This window comes from Botrytis fragariae (assembly GCF_013461495.1).
Source record: "Botrytis fragariae strain BVB16 chromosome Unknown tig00000225, whole genome shotgun sequence".
In the NCBI taxonomy this organism is placed as follows: Eukaryota; Fungi; Ascomycota; class Leotiomycetes; order Helotiales; family Sclerotiniaceae; genus Botrytis; species Botrytis fragariae.
The window spans coordinates 30,409-49,561 of record NW_023501002.1 but is presented as its reverse complement, the minus strand read 5'-3'; the positions used below and the strand labels follow the sequence as shown (position 1 = coordinate 49,561).

General features: G+C 43.6%; 6 protein-coding genes across 6 annotated transcripts; 2 read left to right on the top strand and 4 right to left on the bottom strand.

The window, feature by feature from the left end:
- Nucleotides 1–487: 487 nt before the first annotated feature.
- On the top strand, nt 488–2,285 carry Bfra_011079 (uncharacterized protein; the record flags this gene model as incomplete). The annotated part of the gene is made up of 4 exons (XM_037341408.1): nt 488–633; nt 869–1,084; nt 1,176–1,415; nt 1,472–2,285. The coding sequence occupies 4 exons, from the start codon at nt 488–490 to the stop codon at nt 2,283–2,285; spliced, it is 1,416 nt and encodes a 471-aa protein (XP_037188220.1).
- A 295-nt stretch (nt 2,286–2,580) lies between these two features.
- Nucleotides 2,581–2,824, bottom strand: Bfra_011078 (uncharacterized protein; the record flags this gene model as incomplete). Its single annotated transcript, XM_037341407.1, has 2 exons — nt 2,581–2,618; nt 2,737–2,824. The coding sequence occupies 2 exons, from the start codon at nt 2,822–2,824 to the stop codon at nt 2,581–2,583; spliced, it is 126 nt and encodes a 41-aa protein (XP_037188219.1).
- Nucleotides 2,825–3,565: 741 nt separating this feature from the next.
- On the bottom strand, nt 3,566–11,117 carry Bfra_011077 (putative snf2 family domain-containing protein; the record flags this gene model as incomplete). The annotated part of the gene is made up of 6 exons (XM_037341406.1): nt 3,566–5,418; nt 5,629–5,724; nt 5,782–6,238; nt 6,296–7,918; nt 7,965–10,076; nt 10,707–11,117. 6 exons carry the CDS (start codon nt 11,115–11,117, stop codon nt 3,566–3,568), a joined length of 6,552 nt encoding a protein of 2,183 aa, XP_037188218.1.
- A 537-nt stretch (nt 11,118–11,654) lies between these two features.
- Nucleotides 11,655–13,607, top strand: Bfra_011076 (putative 23s rrna (guanosine-2 -o-)-methyltransferase rlmb protein; the record flags this gene model as incomplete). The annotated part of the gene is made up of 1 exon (XM_037341405.1): nt 11,655–13,607. One exon carries the CDS (start codon nt 11,655–11,657, stop codon nt 13,605–13,607), a length of 1,953 nt encoding a protein of 650 aa, XP_037188217.1.
- A 528-nt stretch (nt 13,608–14,135) lies between these two features.
- Nucleotides 14,136–15,480, bottom strand: Bfra_011075 (putative actin-like protein; the record flags this gene model as incomplete). Its single annotated transcript, XM_037341404.1, has 4 exons — nt 14,136–14,198; nt 14,255–14,569; nt 14,619–15,074; nt 15,175–15,480. 4 exons carry the CDS (start codon nt 15,478–15,480, stop codon nt 14,136–14,138), a joined length of 1,140 nt encoding a protein of 379 aa, XP_037188216.1.
- Nucleotides 15,481–16,618: 1,138 nt separating this feature from the next.
- Bfra_011074 (uncharacterized protein) lies at nt 16,619–18,365 on the bottom strand (the record flags this gene model as incomplete). The annotated part of the gene is made up of 2 exons (XM_037341403.1): nt 16,619–18,051; nt 18,110–18,365. The coding sequence occupies 2 exons, from the start codon at nt 18,363–18,365 to the stop codon at nt 16,619–16,621; spliced, it is 1,689 nt and encodes a 562-aa protein (XP_037188215.1).
- Nucleotides 18,366–19,153: the final 788 nt, after the last annotated feature.

The following is a 19,153-nucleotide window of genomic DNA, read 5'->3' as shown; positions in this document are numbered from 1 at the left end:
ATTCCAATATACAAACTTCTCTGCTATCATCTGATAAGATAGAATAGACAAAAAACCTTTACTTTAGCCCAGTGAATAGACAATCGTGCCGCTATAGATACTCGTAGTTCCAGAAAGTTCCTTTGCAATGTCTTCTGCCACAAAAAGAACTTTCTATTCTCGAACTCCAATTCTTGTAACAAAGCTTCTTTCGAGTTTGTCTTGCAAGATTCTCAACTTCATCCATACTAGATACAAACAATAATCACATATTAAGAAAGCTTTTTTTTATTATCTATCTTTGAATCTAAGCTGGAGCTTTCAATATAGAAAAAAGTCTTTCAACAACTCTGTTGTTTACTTTTTTGTCCATCTCAGCTTAAAACCCGACTTTCGAAAACCCATCGCATCACTTCTTATTCATCCCGATTCGAACTTCAGGACCCAATTTTATTTCACTACTCAAACATAAGACTTGTCGCATCCAACAATCTACACCTCTATCAAGATGTGTGTAGATACTCTCATCACCTACACTGCTTGCAATTGCAAAATCATGATCAAAACTATCTGTTTTGATCATATCCAACACACTCTCAAGCAAGAAGATAGGAATCCATGTCCTAAGGAAGTTCATGGTCTTCATACAATAAGGTAAGACGAGTCTGCAGTTTTACTTTTCTTGGTCTTTTGGTTGGTCTGGATGTCCAGATTTCATGAAATTGCTTTTTTTCTTGGTCAACCTTCGGAGCATACAGCTTGCATGCACTTCCATCTCAGACATGACTTCGGATTTGCCATTCACCCCGAATTCATTAGTCTTTCATCTGGCACTCTCAGCTTTCTGCTTTCTCTCCCAAAGAAGATCTAATCGATATGTCTCCCGCAGAACAAGCCCCAACACATGCTTCCTCAAATCAGGTAGTAAACTCGAAGACGGCCGCATTTTCCGACATGGATCCCACCGCACACGTAACTACTACGAATTTGAACGCGATCCCAATGATCCCAAGAAACGTTGGGAGCGCTGGGAACGTAAGAATCGGGGCAAAACTCGTCAGAGAGCTGATAGTATGGAGGCCAATATCAGTGCTGGTGAAGATAGGTTTGTTTCCCAAATGCACTTTTTAATTCTAAAATTACCAGCAAAACTTGAATCGTAATGTTTTGACTGTGACTAACTAGTTATGTGATAGGATGATGAATCTTGAGGCTGATAATAATGACAGTCATAAGGAGAGAGAGTCTCAGATCAGAGAGTGGCAAGAGGAGACTAAGAATAATAGACCGCCCAGGGTTAAGGTAGAGGAAAAGGTGGCTGAGAAGGAACAACTAGCTCCGGGTCGAAAGACTGTCAACAATGTTCTTTATGACATTTCCGATCCTCGCAGCGATGATGAATTCTCTGATGATGATGACTGGAAGCCAGAGTCTAAGTATATTATCTCATTCTCCTATGCACACTGCGATCACAAACTAACACAATTCGTAGGGTTGAAGTCGACCCTGGAGATACAGTCCCATGGTCCTCCAACAATCCACGCTCTTTCTCCGACCCTACACGTGCAAGTGGCAACAACACCAACCAAGACGCATATACCTCGCCCAAGTCCCGCAACGACGGAGCTTTGTTCAGAGACGACAACACCCATGCTTTCAACAGCGCCGAGCCTGATCGTCCCGCCACCCCCCACTCCCAATTCAATTTCAATCCTCCTTTCACCGGCACCCACACCAAATACCATCTCGACAAATCGAGCTCCAGTCACGGATCGAGCTCTGCACGCACCAAAAGCGTCATGGATCTCGGATCTCCCAAGCACAGAGCGCCAATTCCAGCAAAGGTACCACCAAGAAGACATGATCTCTATCGTCCGCGTTATCCTTCCATGCCCGTTGATGCTAACACTAGTTTCTGGGCTGGCCATCTCAATCAAGTTGGTTCGAGTCGTCCTCCTCCTTACTTCCCAAGTCCTTGGACTCTTGCTCCACACAATGCTGCGGCTGGTGGATTATCTAGCTTCGAGGGAGTCGGTCGTGAAAGCACCGCGAGCGCAAATGGTGGGTCTGCTTTCGCTGATGGAGAAACCCGGGGTGTATATGGTAATTATACAGATGGAGAGAATCACGAGAGAGAGAACAAAAAGGCTCGGGTTGAGAGATCTGATGCTGGCAATCTCTATTTCGATAATACCTGTAATTCTACCAGAGACCATGGAAGTGGCGGGATTTCAAGAGACGAGGGCGAAAAGCAGACTGCCAATAGTATGAATGATGCTGGAGATGATATTGAGATGGTTGAGTAAATTGGCGATTTGTTATCTGGGGGGATGGAATTTGTTCTGGCTTAATACTTGCATTAGGGGTCTTCTGCGGTTTTAATTTGACTCTTCGGGTTTTGATGAGGAAGGCTGATGGATATTTCAATGCATTTCCACGAAGGCGTTAAGATCATCCGGAAGTTGAGGAACCGAACAGGTAGATCTCGAAAAGTTAGCATAGGGGAAGGGATGGTTTGTAAGATAGATAGGAAAGATCGCGATACTGGGTAATGATACCGTTTATTAATTACATTAGGGTTTTAATAGCATACTGTGTTGATTAGCAACGAGGCGAGCTAGCAACAATAGCGTGTGATTCTGCAGCAGAGTTAGGATCAGCAGACTAGGTCATCAATGAATGTTCCGTATTCAGTTTCTGCGAGAAAAGCTCATCTACCATTAGCATCTAGAAAATGGTGAAGACTTCTTCACATACCCCAAGCGGGGCCATGGTTTCCGGGAATCCGGACTGCAATCCGAAAACTATGTGCTCTCATAGTTGAGAGCAAGCTAGTATCAAACATATGTTCAGAATGGCAAATTGTAAGGGCAACAAAACTAGAACCAGCAATTGAAAGCCTCTGGTCCGCAGTCTATTTTTTAAAACATCCCGAGTAGGATATTCTATACATTGATGAGTATTCCCCTCGGGAAACATATTCATTCCTTGACATCTCATCACATCCATCATGACTGCACTTGCCCATCTACCAGCAGTAGATGTCCACATTATGATCACCATTAAAATTGCACTTGTAGTACGCTGCAGTTTTGATATGTTATTGAATATTTATATTCTATTTTCTTTCTGTATCTATGTTGGTTGGTTTTGCACAACCGTCTATTTGATGCTCGAGTCAGTTTCCTCTTCTCAAATTATCTCTTCTTTTCCAAAGCCGCAAGGGAATTTTTGAAGGAAAAAGTTTTGCGCAAGACCTGAATAAGTCATGCATAAATTCCACCACCATTATCTAGAATGCCTCTAAACACCATCTGATTGCTCAGTCTATCTCCAGAACCTTATGGAATATCTTAAGGAAAGTTAAAGAAAGTTCAGATGTTTAATTCCTCCTGGCCGTTATCATAATTTCTAATGCGAAGAATAAGCAATTTTGTCGAATGACGCATAAATGACAAGCGTCGTGGTTGATTATGGTATGTGATGAAGAAGGGCATTGTCAACCCAAACAGTCGTATGTAACCGAGTGGAAATAGAGACCATCTACTTTTGACGATCGATAGAGGGAGAATTGTCCAAGATCTTTTTATTTTCGAAGGGATGATTGAGCAGCAGATTTTGATGCCAATGCTTCTTTCAACAACTTGTTTGCAGCTGCCACTTGCTGAAAACCGTCTTTGATACCTTTCAAATTGTCGAGCATTAGACGAATCTTTGCGGTAGGAGCATGGTGGGGACATGCAGGTATCAACTTCGAGTAAACAAAACTACAGTCTGGACAAGACTGAACCGGAGGTCGAGACGGACTTGGAAGGATTGGTGGCATTGCTGATAAGGAAGCCCGCTGATGTGAAGTAGATCCAGGAGGGCGACCTCGTTTACGTTTCACGGGGATCTCTATGGCTGGAATAAATCGACTAGTTGGACTTGATCTGTTTGAAACGCTAAACTCTGAATCAAATTGGATAGGATCTCTTGTATGACCAGATGGTGCGGCAAGTGGTGTAGGCATTATAGACGATTCTTTGGCATGTGATGGCGGATAATGTAGATCGCTAACTGGCATAGACATTCTATGAAGATCCTCTGCTGGTATCCTAGAAAGCGTTCCGTGATAGAATGGTCCCGTGAATCCTGGCGCAGTTTCTGGATATGGTGCTTTGTGGAAGCTTTGCTCCGATCGATTACGTTCCTCTGCTTTCAACAGTCCGACGGCATAATTCAAAGATTGTAGCTGACTTTCTGTGATTTCTCGTAACTGTTGATCAAGCTTTTGTATGTGTGCTGCGTGGTCCTCAATGGGAAAATACTTGACACCCGACTTTTTCTCAGCTATTTTGCGTTTCTTGTAAGCCAAGTCACGTCTGGCTCTTTCTGCGTCACGCGGTCTATAAATTCGAAATTGTTGGTCGAAAGCTTCTTGATAGTGCTGTAATCTCTGTACCCGCTTTTCAATTCGTTGCACGTAATCCTTGAGTTTTTCGTAGTAACTTTCATTATTGTCATGAATTGGAAGACTTAGTGGATTTTCGTCTAGATATGCAAAATCATTTTCGAGCTCTTTGACAAAGGGAGTCCCGGCTTCTACGAGTTGGTCTCTGATAGAGGTGTCGACTGCCTCGCTTTCGGCTGTTTTGCGTTTCTTATAGGGTGCTCGCTTCCTCATCTCGCCGTTAAGAGGTTCTTGTTGTCCATGATGCTGGATGGCTGATTTCTGTGGATCTGGAGCCGTAGACATTCTTTCAATTTGACGATTTTCTTGGCTATACTTCCCTGGATTGTCCCCTGATGGTCGAACCAGCCCCTCAAGTCTCTTTCTTTCACTATCGCAAGCCAGTCGTAACTTTTGTATTTCGCTACAAAGTACAGCATATTGCGATGTTGGATCTTCCCGCCTCTGTGACTCTGGTTCGCAGTATTGTTTGAGTTCATTGTGACGTTCGATGAGGTTGCTACCCTGATCAAGCCATTCTTCTGATCGTCGTTGGTATTCCTGTAGCTGCCGTGAGTAGTCTAAAGCACGATTATCCTGTGGTGGTACTAATTGATTTCTCGCTTTTACCCATTGTGCGGTGTCTTGGTGCAATTGGTGTTTTCCTTCCGTCAATTGTGGAGAGAGTTCTTGCCAAAATTGCCGAGCCTTTGCTTCTTCTTGACTATACCACCATAGTGGTTGATCGAGATCATATCGAATAAGCTCTTGCAGAGACTTAAATTGATCCTCGATATCGAGCTCATTTTGATTCGGCGCTACCAATCCTTGTATATTGTTCTTACAAATTTCGAGGAGATTGTGGCCGATATCAAGCCAGTCTTGTATCTGTCGAGTGTTAAAAAAGACGCGCTGGTTGTTAGTGATCACTTGGTGCCAATTTTCATGGTCTGTGTGCATCTTCTGAAGTGCGATCGCCGGTCCTTGGTCTTCAATATAGTTGTCATCTGCTGATCGTTAGCGGGATTGATAACCCAAATTATTGATCACTGCAAAGGAACCACGAGAAGAAGTGGAAAGTTAAAAATAGTGGCTTGGAAAATTCTGTTCCTTGACAGAATCCGGAGATGGCATTGCAGAATCAAGCAATCCCTTCTATGTGGTATCTTGCCTTCAGCTAGAACGCATGAACACTTAAGTGGTTCCATCTGAAACACTGACTTGACCGGCAGGATTGTCTCGATACTCTTTCACCAAAGCTCGCTTCTTAACGACCCGTGAAATGCGCGAATGAGCCACTTTTTGACGACCATCTATAGTCAATGAACACAATGACGATTAGATATCCCTGTTATGCTTCCTATCTTTACCACGAATTGATTTCACGGAAAGATTCTTGTTGCTAACTGTTATTGATTCAAGTGCAGAGCTGTCTGGCCTTTTCATCACAGAGCTATCTGGCTGAGTCTTAGAGCCATGTTCCTGCTTACCAGTTTGTTTAGGGGATGGCAACGTGAGAGTGAGTGATTGGAGACGTGGTTTAGCACCTCCTTGAGTGTTCATTTTGCGTTTTGATTCATTGGAAAGTGGGCGTGCGTTTATACGCTTTTTAGATTTCGTACCTTTGACGCTTGATTGTTCTGTTTCCAGTTCTCGGGCATTGGCGACTTCATCTGCGTCGGACTCAGCTTCGGACTCCCTCGCAGCATTTCCGCCAAACTCGTCATCGCTATCAGATTTTCGAGTCCGGCGACCATCTTTTCGTGGCGAGCCTTCGGGATCGTCTAAATCCATTAGCTCAGGATGTGACTTTTCGTAGTCAACGGTCTAAGTAGTTAGTAAATGACTTGTCAACTATCTTAAATCGACTGGCATGTGACTCACCTGTCGGGCGCGCTTTCCACGGCCAAATGTTTGCATATTCTTAGCAGCTTCAAGGGCTGCATCTGCCGCACGCTGTTTTAATATAGCATCCCATAATAGCGCTTTTGGAGCAGCCGGTTCGTCTTCTGTGTCTCCGAAATCTTCTACCAAATCTCCCTTGTCTTTGATCCACACACGAGCATGTGAGAATTGAGATTCTGCGGTGCCATCGTCATTAGTAGTATTCTCGACCTGAGATCGATCGAGGAGTTCGTCAACTGATGCTGGATCGTAGTAAATATTTTTGCTATTGTCGTCAAGAAGAACCGCTTCAGCGCCGTGTCTAAGAATTGCCTCAAGATTGTCCCCTGCATCGTCCTTCACATCTATACTTTCGATAAGAGCTTGATCGAGAGCCATCTTTTTACGACCAACTTGTACGATTTGTTCTTCTGCACTATCTTTAGTCACTAGTTGGAAGACAAGTACCTTTTTCTTTTGACCGATGCGATGAGCTCGAGAGAGAGCTTGAATATCTTGGTGAGGATTGAAGTCAGGATCCATGATTATAACGGTATCTGCAGTCGCCAAATTAATTCCGACACCACCAGCTCTGGTAGAAAGGAGAAACGCAAAAAGTTCTGAGTTGGGTGCATTGAATGCATCGATGCGCTTTTGCTTCTCAAGCGTACTGACGGTACCGTCTAGACGCTTAAAAGGAAGTTGAAGACCATTCAAAAAGTCTTCAACGAGATCAAGTTGCTTTAAAAATTGACTGAAGATCAGAACTCTGTGTCCTCGAGCTTGCAGCTTCGGGAGCATGATTTCCAATAATTGAAACTTAGAGGAGGCATCGATTAGATTTCGATGAAGGGCTTCATGACTCAGTGAAGTCTCCTCGATAGCAGAACTGTACAAGAAAGGATGACAAAGACATTTACGCAGTTGTATCAAAATATTGTTCAGATTTCCTCTTTCTGTGGGGCGGAGGGCCCTTTCTGATTTTCCGATGATTGATTTGATCAGCTCTGGATTCTTTGCTAAGATTGACTTGTAAAGCTGTTTCTGTAGAGAGCTCATGGAAACTGGTATGATTGTCTGTGACATAGGAGGCAAGAACTTCAACACTTGTAACTTGGTACGCCTGAGAAAGAATGGTCGAATGAGCTCATGAAGTTCGGGCAGATTGTCTTTTGTTAGCTCAGCATACTTTTCGTCCAACTTCGCGGCGTCAATAGAGTTATCTAAGAACTGTAGAAGGTTAAAAAGCTCTCGCTTGTTATTCTGCAATGGTGTACCAGAAAGGAGAACTTGGAATGGTATTTTCAAGGCTTTCAAAGCACCATAGAGAAGATTCTCATCATTCTTCAGTCGTTGGCCCTCGTCTACGATCATGCCAGCCCATTTGACTCTTTTGAAGAAGCCTTTGCTGGAGTCGTCGACTGGTGCCTCATATGAAGTTACCACGATATCAGCACGAAGATCAGAGCACTCATTAGGATACATTTCATACTTCATGGCCATTTCGCGAGCAGACCTAGCACCATAGTATGCAACGACCCGAAGGCCAGGTGCCCATTTTTTGATTTCTCGACGCCAATTGGGACAAGTCGAGTTTGGTGTAACAACAAGAAAAGGGGAACACTGCCAAAATATTAGTAGGTCCAGTCGAAAATTGTTTAGCACTTACCTTTGGTTTATCCTTCACAAGTGACGCGATCAAGGCGACGATTTGAATTGTCTTGCCAAGACCCATCTCATCAGCCAAAATAACGTTCTTTTGTCGATGGAAGTTGAACAGTAGCCAGTTCAGGCCTTCCATTTGATGTTTCATCATCTCGCCACCGATCAACGAATCAGGCTGTTTCTTCAGTACAACCTTCTTCTCGAAGTTTAGAGAACGAAATGCATCAATACGCTCCTTTACAGCGCTTGCAGACGATTGCTTGAAGTACTTGCCCATAACGTATTCGTTGTAAGCTGAGACAAAGTCACTCCAGCGATCAGCTTCATCTGGGGATGGAGGTTCCTCCCAAACAGATTCATCGTAGGTCAATCCTCTAAATTTGACTAGAACCTGGACAACGTCGTTGATATGAGCCTTGTCGTGTTCCTCGGACTTTGGTCTGAAAGACATGTCATATTCGACATCAAAAATAATCTCCATTCGTAGGTATTCCTCCGAAATCGCCTCTTCACTGGTCCATTTTGGTAACAAATTGGCACCCTCATCTCTACGAATGAAAGCTTTCCGCATTGTAGCTGGCGCAACACCCCAAACCCAGGCGCCAGGCATCCAAGAGCATTGAAAATAAGACTTATTCTCCCACTTGATGAGATATTCCTTCTCATCTTCGCGATAATCATCGAATACACTGCCTTTCTTATAAGACTTGTGGTCTAATAGTCTCCATGCAACTAAAGTTTGCATTTTAGCGGTAGACTGATAACACTCTTTGCACTGCCAATCCTTAGTGTATTCTTGTATTCTTTTGAAGCGCGTCTCTTCCGTATTCTTTGGAGTGACCGATTTCTTAGAACGTGATGGTAGATGCTCAAAGTGGAATCCACGCTGGCATCCTCGGCATCGGAACAAAACGATATCTGGATTGTTGACAAGATCTTCACGAACATTGGTGATTGGGTCATCGCCATCATTTTCCTCCCTCAACTTCTCTTCCTGCTTCGCGGTTTTCTTTACGGAGAATGCAGCACAAGATGCTCCAGGCTCATTACAGCTACTACAAGCACCAAGTTGAGGGGCGAGAGGATATTTCTTGACGGACAGACCGATACAGCGTCGACACTGCATGACGAAATGTTCGTGGCCAACTTTAGTGACCATATGCTCACGACCTGATCGATATCCTAAACAAATTCTATGTATTGACGAGGAGCATCCTTGGCAGTAAATGAGTTCACTTCGTCCTTTATTAGAATTCTTGCCGGTTCCACCGCAAACATCGCAGTCTTGATCATGAACCAAAGCAAAGGAAGACTTCGCGGATACCGGTCGATAGATCTCTCGAATGCTTATGACTTTAGGTGCGGCTTTTCCAGCTACTTCATCAGCATAAACCTCTTCATCGATGTCAACTTCTTCCATGTTCTTGCCAGTTTTGTTTCCGCGCCTTGATATGCGAGACGGGAGCTCTTTTGGTAACTTGGAACTATAATCAGATTTGATACCATAGGCTTGTGGCCGTTCACGCTTGTCAGGCTTCGAGGCTCGAGCGCTACTCGCGCGTCGTCTCTTGGGTTTAGCATATGCAATTTCGCTTCCTTCAGATTCGACTTGCAAATCACCAGCAAGCTCGTCCTCCTCCTCTTCATCTTCTATGTAATTGGCGAGAGTATTTGCTTTTCTGGGAGCAGCAGATCTTGTTGCTGTACGTCCTGATTTTCGAGATCCATGGCTATTTGAAAGAATAGGTCCCGATTGCGAGTCCTCCTCGTCCTCCTCATCATCATCGAAGATAGGTCGCGAAGACTGTCGACTACCAGCACGAGTACTTCGGCGTGCTTTTTCAATTTCAACAGTTGACATGTTATTCACAAGACGACGCTTTTTCTTTCCATTCTTCGGGAGCCTGTCATCGTCAGAGCTCAGCTGAATGCTGCTGATGTCGACAAAGTTGTTGTCAGTTAGCTGTCGGCGAGTACGTTTGCCAGCTCTAGAAGACATGCTCCGACTGGAATTTGATGGATTGTCAACCGTAATCAACTCCGAGGCTTCTCTGCTATTGAACTCGTTCAAAGCATTGTTGCCATTTGGAAGGTAAAGTAATCTATTGAACGTGATCTGTGATTTGGTTTAGTCAGAGTTTGACCTTGAAAGTGATACCTTTTTGTATGAAGACTTATGAGATAATATGAAGAAATTATTCATCAATATACATACGCGCAGGTTACTGCTGCCACCCACAACGGGAAGCACAGATGTCTCCATTGATATTGGAAATGATTGAAGAATTGATGTTTGACTCAAGCAAAGGAGATGAACAGGTAGACAGATGCCTGATAAATCGAAGTTGATCTCAATAAAAGTAATTTATTGTGATTAACTGAAGCCCAAAGATGGGCATGGCAAACTGAACTACAAGAACTACTTGAAGTTTTGCCGAAACTAGCAATAATAGGCAAGAGTGAAGTCATCAAACCTGTCAAGTTCCGTGGAGTCAAAGTTGAAGTCAACGATGTGAAGGGTAGAAGTTGTGTAGCAAAATTTGTGGCAAAAATTGGGCCACTTAATTTGACCTCCTTCTAAAAGAAGGTCAAATGCTTCAGGGTGGGATGACCACTTAAGTTGTGTGTAAATATTGGAAAAGCCAAACATTCTGGTGGATGCTGGAAGTACAATTTGGTAATAGGGTGGTATCACAGTATCTTTCGAGAGCTGGGTGTTTATCTGAAGCAAAAAATCCCAACTTACGTTCTCCTGTCTCTCATCTTCGTATTCTACTCGATACAATGTCTCGCCATCTGGACCGTTTAACTCCTCGAGCACCGAATATACTGTGTCGTCTTGATATGGAACGTATTCGTCGGGGTTCCTAGGTCCCGGAACCATGACGACGATTGTGTTATCTGCGTCTTCATCTGTGTCTTCCACTTCTTCCTCCGCTTCATCTTGGCCATCCATTGCAATCTCATCTCCGTCCTCATCTACGTTGTCATTTGTTTCAATCGAATCTTGGACAGACTCTCCACTTCGATGCGCCAATGCAGAAACGGGATTTCGATTTGGTTTTGTAGTGGGCTTACGAGGATTTCGAGGATTTAATGACTCGACCGAATTGATTTCCGAATCGTCACTATCAGCAACACGGCTGAGTCGAGCCATATTGCTCGTAGACTTGCAGAATTCGTTTGCCTGTTTAAGACGAACTGGCGCACTTGTGGGGTTTTTTATGAAGAAGTTCCTGGTCAAATTGAGTTAGAATATACAGGATAGAGTAAAAGAAGATAAGTACCTAATATTAAAAGTAGTAAACAAAATTTTGGTGATCAAATATTGCTTGCAATTTAACTTTCAAAAAGGTCTTTGTAAATTTGGTAGTTTTAAACTGTTAACCGGTCGTTTGACGCGGTATAGTCTTGTAGTAAAGTTTGTTGTAGCGTACGGAAAGAAAAAGGAAATACGGCTAATTCAAAAGAAAAGAAATGTGCGCGAAAGAGAAAGGAAATCTAAAGAGATGCCTACATTCACTGATGTTGACCAATCTTGAGTTCACAAATTGAAGATAAACTTAAGTGAATCTGATAAAACGCAACGCGTCGATGAACACCAGGATTAAAACCCCGAGACCCGTACTTTTGGTCGGCTTCGGTATGTTCCGCTATCAAAATTTCTTAGCTCAATTTTCTTCTAATACCAAAAATGATGTGGAAATATCATCATGGCACTATCAATGCAATGAGTACAATAATTTTAACGGGAGCAAAAGCTTCTCAAAGAGTAAGTTATATTCTTCAACCATTATATTCATCTTCTTGCTTTGTAAGATATGCTTCGATCAATTCTGGCATAAACCGCGGGCTTCGAAAGTCCAAAGGAATTGGGTTTAGAGGGAAGGATAAAGGACGTCCCAGTCGAGACGATGATGGTGGTGGCCGAGGGTTTCAGATTCCTGGTTCAAATTCATATTCAAAGCCCCGGCAGGATAGGGGCTCCGGTGATGATTTCGGAAGCAAGAGTAAATCTATGCGTACACGATTCAAGGGCAGTGATCGGGACGATGCGTTGAAGTCAGAGTATAAGACACCTTCTCCCTTCGGAAATCGTCAGGGTAGGGAATACTACAAGGAGGGAAAACCTGAAAGGTCACAGAAATTTCAAGCCAAAACTTCTTATGGAGGAGAATCTTCTGACAGGTACAACGAATCACGGGCTAGCAAATCTGGTTACGAGAAGAAATCTTATGGTTCTTTCGACGCCCGGGACGAAAGCTCTGGTTCTGAAAAGAGATCTTTCAACAGATCTCAAGAACTTCCAGAAAGACGCCGTTTCGACGAGAAAAATTATGAGCGCAAATCTCGTGACAATAATTCTCAGGATGAGCCAAAATCTTACTCAAACCTTGAGAGAGCGAACAAATCCTTCGGAGCAGGGCGTGATAGCTCAACAAAATGGAGCAAGGGCCATACATACCCTTCAAAATATCCTTCCCGCGAAGAACGACTAGCCACGAAAGCCACCAGATCTGAAAGCCCTGCAGAATTTCCCTCCTCTGAACCTTCCTCGGAATCCCATTCTAGTTTTTCGCCGCCCAAAATAAGTTCCACTTTTGCCCAAAAGATGCCTATCACCATCCCATACACGACACCAGCTTCTGAATTCCTTTATGGAACATCTGTCGTTGAAGCCGCCTTGAACGCGCGACGCAAAAGAAGCAGAAAGCTCTACAAACTTTACATTCTCAAGGGTGAAGATCGCCAAAATGCAGAGCGGGACGGTGCTATAGCCAAGTTAGCTCAAAAGAAAGGGGTCGAAGTTGCTATAGTAAGAGGGCACGACTGGCTACGAACCCTAGACAAGATGAGTCAAGGCCGTCCACACAATGGATACATACTTGAAGTCTCCCCTCTCCCTCGGCTCCCACTCATAAGTCTCGGCTCAATAATCGACCAGGATGATAGCTTCGCCATTAAACTTACCCCTGACCACCAATCCCGCGAAGAAATTGAAGTCAACGGCAATGACACCATAATCAAAGTCGCCAAAGATTCCACTGGTCGTAAACCCCTCATTCTTCTCCTAGACAGCATAGAAGATCCCCAAAACCTCGGCGCCATCCTGCGCACAGCACTATTCATGGGCGTAACAGCTGTCGCGATTTCCACCCGCAACAGCGCTTCCTTCACCCCCGTCGTCTTTAAAGCCTCCGCCGGCGCCGCCGAAAACATCGAGATCTTCTCCGTAAACAAACCCGGAGGATTCGTTAAAGATTCCCAAGCCGCTGGCTGGAAAGTGTACGCAGCAGTCGCACCGCCTGCTCCTCGAAAAGCAGACTCGCGGCACATGTGGCCTCCCACCTCTCAAGAATTCGTCTGGACCCACGACCTTCAAGATCCCCTACGAGATGATCCTTGTATCTTGATGGTTGGAGGCGAAGGCGAGGGTCTGCGCAAAGCTTTGAGAGATCATGCTGATGTGCATCTTTCAATCAAGGGTGCAGGTAACCGTGGCAGACTCGATAGTTTGAATGTTAGTGTAGCAACCGGCATGTTATGCGATGCGTTCATGAGACAAACAACTCGAAAGACTGTTGAGGAAGCAGTTCAGGAAGTTGAAAAGGAATCGGAAGAGTTGGATGAAAACCAGATCTTCTGAAATGTATAACTAAATGAGTTGTTTGACATAAACTCGCAACTTCTGTAAAAAAACCAGTACTCAGAGCTAAAGCGAGTAATATAAAAGTTTAGATACCCCCCAAAAATGAAGCGTTTGTGGATGTCTCTTCTAGTGCCGACTGTGCCATTGATTCATAAGATGATCATATTATCATAATTCACATTGCAAATCATGGCATAATAAAATAAACATTTCAGTAATGGGTATCATGAATTTAGTCTATCTTTTCTCATACAGGTAGCATAGCTGTACATCCATAAATATAAGCAACAAGTCCAAGCTCCAGACCTGCAAACAAAATTGCCTACGCCGCCGAATGCATGGTAGGTCATATGCAGATTAAACCACGCTAAAGTTGAAGATGTGGGAGAAGAAGATTTTGCGTGGAGTTTTGGACCGAGGAAGCGGATGTTCGGCTTGACTCGATTATTATTTGGATTCGGACGATGGATGGCCGATGGACGGGGAGTTGGGAGTGCCAAAAGCGCGGATAGAGTCAGGAGTGTGTTATGTAAATTTCGTATGAATGATATCGGGATTCTCATGCCAGTCATCAATGCTTACCCACATCTGTAATATGGGTTAGTAATCTTACGCCAGAAGACTTGAGAGATCTCGAAACATACCTTTCTGAATGTGCTCAGACCAGCCAAGATACTACCACCAATCCAGGTTGAGTATTTTCTCTCTGGTGGAGCGAAGATCTTAATTCTCATATCCTTAACTGCTAATCGTTGTACTTCGTGAAGTAACCTGTCTCCAAAACCCTTAGTCAAGGTGCTACCACCGGACAAAACAATGTTTCCAAATAGAGACTTTCTGAGGTCCAAGTCTGTGCGATTGATTGCATCCACCACAATTTGATGGATACCTGGGTATTCCAAACCAATAATCTCGGGATCAAACAGAATCTCAGGTGCTCTAAATCTTTCTGCTCCAATCTGTGAAATAGTCAGCGCCACAACTATGCATCGATGGTAGATTCCTTACTTTAATCTTGTTACCATCAGGTAATGCATATTCAACAACTTTCCCATCTCCCAGCTTTGCACCAGACCATTCCTTTTCTTCACGCTTTGGATCTCCTGCAACATAGCTTACTTTTTCCTTGATCATTCTCACAACCTCCTTCTCTGCGCTAGTATGAAAAACGTAACCAGCTTTCCGTAATAAAGTTTGCATATATTCTGTAACATCTCGTCCAGCCACATCTATCCTTCGTATTGAGCTTGGCATGGCGAAACCTTCGTATACTGGGACTGCATGTGAGACTCCATCTCCGGCATCGAGCACTATTCCAGTCGTTCGCCCCGATGCGTACAGTGAAAGGACAGCTTGAATTGAAGTGTATAGAGCAGGGACGTTGAAGGTTTCAAAAAGTATTTGGGCAGCCGTATCTCGATTACTTCGGGGGTTGAGAGGTGGTTCTGTTAATAAAACGGGATGCTGCATGAGTAGTGTTAGTGATCTACCTACTACTGCTTAACTTGCCAGATATGAAGCAATAGCAAACAACTCCACTTTAGACCTGAACCAAAAAACTTACCTCTTCGCTCAAGGTCTTGAGACCTTCTCCATAAACATATTCCCATATCCTTTCCATATCATCCCAATCTGTGACTATGCCATGTTCCAGTGGATATTTAATCTTCAGCAGTCCTCTTAATTCTTGCGCTCGTGATCCAATAAACACATCTCCTTCCAAAGCACCCGCCAGGACTCGCAAATGTTTTGGCCTCCCAACGAATGAGGGAAAGTAGCATTTTGGCAGATCGTCACCAGCAAACCCAGCTCGAATCGTACCGGAACCATTATCTAAAACGATAGGAGCATTGTGCAGTGTGTCCGCCATATTGATTGTGGGGAGTAGTGGGATGGAGGGAGAGCCAGCAGGCAACCTGGAATTTGGTTGTGCGATGCTAGACTTTTGATTGAAGTATTAATTTTCAATCCTTGAAATGGCGGAAAGTAGGTAAGGTGAGATGGTGGTTGTGGTATTAGTGGGATTTACCAATTTGCTACTTTAATGCTGCTGTACGTCGCGTTTGGACGCGAGCGCCAAGATATTTGACAGGGGTAGCTGTGGGTTTAGACTTCACTCCATGCTATCTCATTCTCCTCCACAACCCTCCACAAAACAATTACTACAGTCATCAATCTATATTCCACTTGTCTACGAGGGTACCCTATTGTATATTCAAATTCAAATACTAAGCATTTTAATGATATGAGATCTCTAATGCAAATTGTGTGAGATCTTACTTCACATCCAGCTGTGAACTATAAGAACTATAAGCTCTTAAAGGAAGATCATTGAATAGCAATCCATGAAGCCGAACCAGTTCATTCTTGGTATCAGCTTATGTTTCTTCGATCAGAGGCGAGGGGTAGGGGATTCAACGAGGATCTACTTGCTTACCCGCGATTCAAATGCCAAAGACCGTGGCGAGGTTCTGATTTTCACTAGAGCAATATACAGCCTTGCACAAGATAGTGAGACAAGACTTTTGCTGATCTTAGCTCAGAACGAGTTCGAAATGGTCATGCTCAAACCTAATATAAATTTGGGACAAAGATCGCCTCTCTAGATGTATAGTTCACTCCTCTATGATATGCATGAGTTTTGGCATCTGTCCATTGATGACTGATTGTTGTTAAATACACAGTGGTCACTTTGCATTGACAAGATGTACCTTGAGTAGATATACTTGTAAGTTGTTGAAAACAGGTGGAACAAATTAATTATTATGGCTTTTGATACAGTATTCTGGCCTGCGCTTTGCTAATATCGCTGAAATACTTCAATCACAGCTATCTATTTTTGCTCTAATCGGATATCTTTGGCCTTATTCCATGTCATTATATCGCCAGTTTAAAATCCGGGACAGTAAGTACCACACTCCTGTATCCTTGTCTGATAAAGTTCTGTAAACAGCACACTTCAACTAACTTGAGCCGTGAAAAGAGAAGATGCTATTTCATGACCTTCTTCAAGATAATTGGCGGAGTAATTCAAAAGACAACGGGAAGTAGGTAGTGATTCCGTATGGTCTAAGGTAATCAACAGACTCCTTCAAACGCCCGTAGTAATCCTTGTCCAAAGTCAAATTGGCATCTCTTACTCTTTGAAGTAGTTCCTTCAAGCAATTATCTCCAAGAGTATCGAAGTCCCGCTTGCAACGGAATGAGCTTTTACTATCCCAGCCATAGAGTGGGCCCAACCCTTCAATCTTTGTATATGAACATTCCCCCAAGAACAGCGCGATTTCTATGGCAGGAAGTAGCCCTCCCAACTTCATGCTGAGTTTGTTGATATCATCGATAAATCCAAGCATCTTTCTGCCAAGGAGATCCACGGTTGGGCGAGATCCATCTTTGACGAAAATTTCGAGTCTGCGCTCAACAGCAGCGTGCGCGTTTTTGATTTTTGCGTGGAGGTCATCGTAGTCCTTTCGTGCATGAGAATTTCCTACTTCTGGCATCCAAGATGAGAATAGTTTATAAGATTGTGGGAAATATCCGATATGGCCAGTAGTTTCGATCTCTTCGATAAGCATTTCCATGGCATCAACAGGCCTGAAAGTTGGATCTTCCTCTTTGATAGCATTTGAAATTTGGACAAGTAGATTGTCGGCAGCCTGGTCGAAACTTTCAGTCACTTTACGGCCAAGAGGGTCCTTTTTGCATTCGACATACGAGTGCCGACCAGCAAACAGAAGCAGGTCAAAAGCCAATCCTTTGCCTCCAGCCATGGATAAAAGTCGTTTGACCTGTGGAAGGCTCTTTTCCACGCTGGGAACCAAGTGACCAGGGACATTTGAGTTGCGCGCAGAGCTACTATGGTTTCTGGCCACAGCAGATTGCAATTTTTCTACTATATGGTTGTAGTCGGTCAATATCAGTTCCTTCGTGCTATCATAAATAGCTTGAGCAGCAGATGGTCCTTCTACCCAGCTTACTAGTAGATCTCCAGTTCGCAACAAGTGTGGTATGAGGCCGTCATCATCTACCTCGAAATGCTTCCGTTGATCGTTTATACGAGAAAGGTGTACTTTCGGTTCGAAATTGGGATACTCCTTTTTCATTCTCAGGCAGAGTTTATGTACTAGGGAGTCGCAAGCGCCGCAGGAGACTCGGCTTGTACGTGGAATCTTGCCATTGTCTGGTGCCAAGTAGGAGTGCTCACAGAGATAGAGTGCAAGCTCGAACGCGAGCGACAGTCCACGAGACATACGTGAAAGTCTACCGATGTCCGCAAGGTATTTCCGGGTACCTTTGAAATTCGTTCTGCTATCGGGTTTGAGCCTATATCGCTCCAAAAAATCATTGTGCTCCTGGTCGATCCAATCACGTATGGATGACGCATAGAAATTTCTGGACGCAGAATCTATGTTGATAAGTTTCTGAATATTCACAGGGGCACCTGTATCAAATTCTAGTCAGCCATGATCAGGGATGAAAAATGCCAGTCATGCACTTACGGCCAAGTGCACGCTCACTGATAATAAACCTGTAGAGTTCAGAAATATGCGATTGCATATCGAACTCCTCTACTTCAGCTGTTGATCGTTCAGACTTGACTGAAGGCGTCACGGTAGCTTCGGCATGATTATCATCGACGCGCTCTTCGACATCATCGGAATTCTCAAGCTTGATTGCTTTATTTTGAGTTGATGTGTCTTCACTGACTTCGGAATTCTTCCTCTTGCGTAATAAGTTAGCTGGTGCGTTGTTCATTTTGTCATTGATTTGAGATTGTTGATGAAAATAAATGTGGAGGTGGAAGTGCGAGGGTCGAGGGTTGAGCAGACCGCACATAAAATATACATCCAAATTTCGAGGTCACATGGCAAGACAAATCAGTTCGAACACCGAACTAAGAAAAATTCACTCTACTCAAGAAATTTACCATCACCAAAAGTTCATCAAGGGTAAATTTATGATTGCTCCTTGGAGGTTTCGGATTGTTTTGCAAACCCATCCAAAGTCTTCATGAATGCACACTTATCTCTTTGATGCGGAGAACCATTTGATGAGCATTGCAGTACTTGAACTTCAGGTTTTGGAAATATGCTATTCTGTAACTCCTGAAAGTTTGGCGCAGGCTATTGGACTATCATTGCTGCATATCATTCTTTCAGTATTGGTGCATGTTAGCCTTTGAACTCTACCCACCTTGTATCAAATCAAGAAGCCTGAATAGTATCATGGTATGACTAGAGCTTACTAATTTAGTCCTGCTTCCTTCAATTGAGCTCTTTAGCTACGGAATCACTCGGGTTTAGTCTTATTTCGTAGTTGGGATCATGTTGCAGTAGCAGTAGCTGTAGCTGTAGGTAAGGTAGATATTGTCAATGATTCATCTCAATACGGTAAGATGGCCCAATTCAAACTCATATCCACACTATGTATCATCTCAGAAGACATCTGGTCAAGTATGTGAGAAATAACGACCGTAGCTATGAGTCTTTACTTTTAGGTACCAATAATAAACCCTTACGACTGAATATTGCAGTGGGCAATTA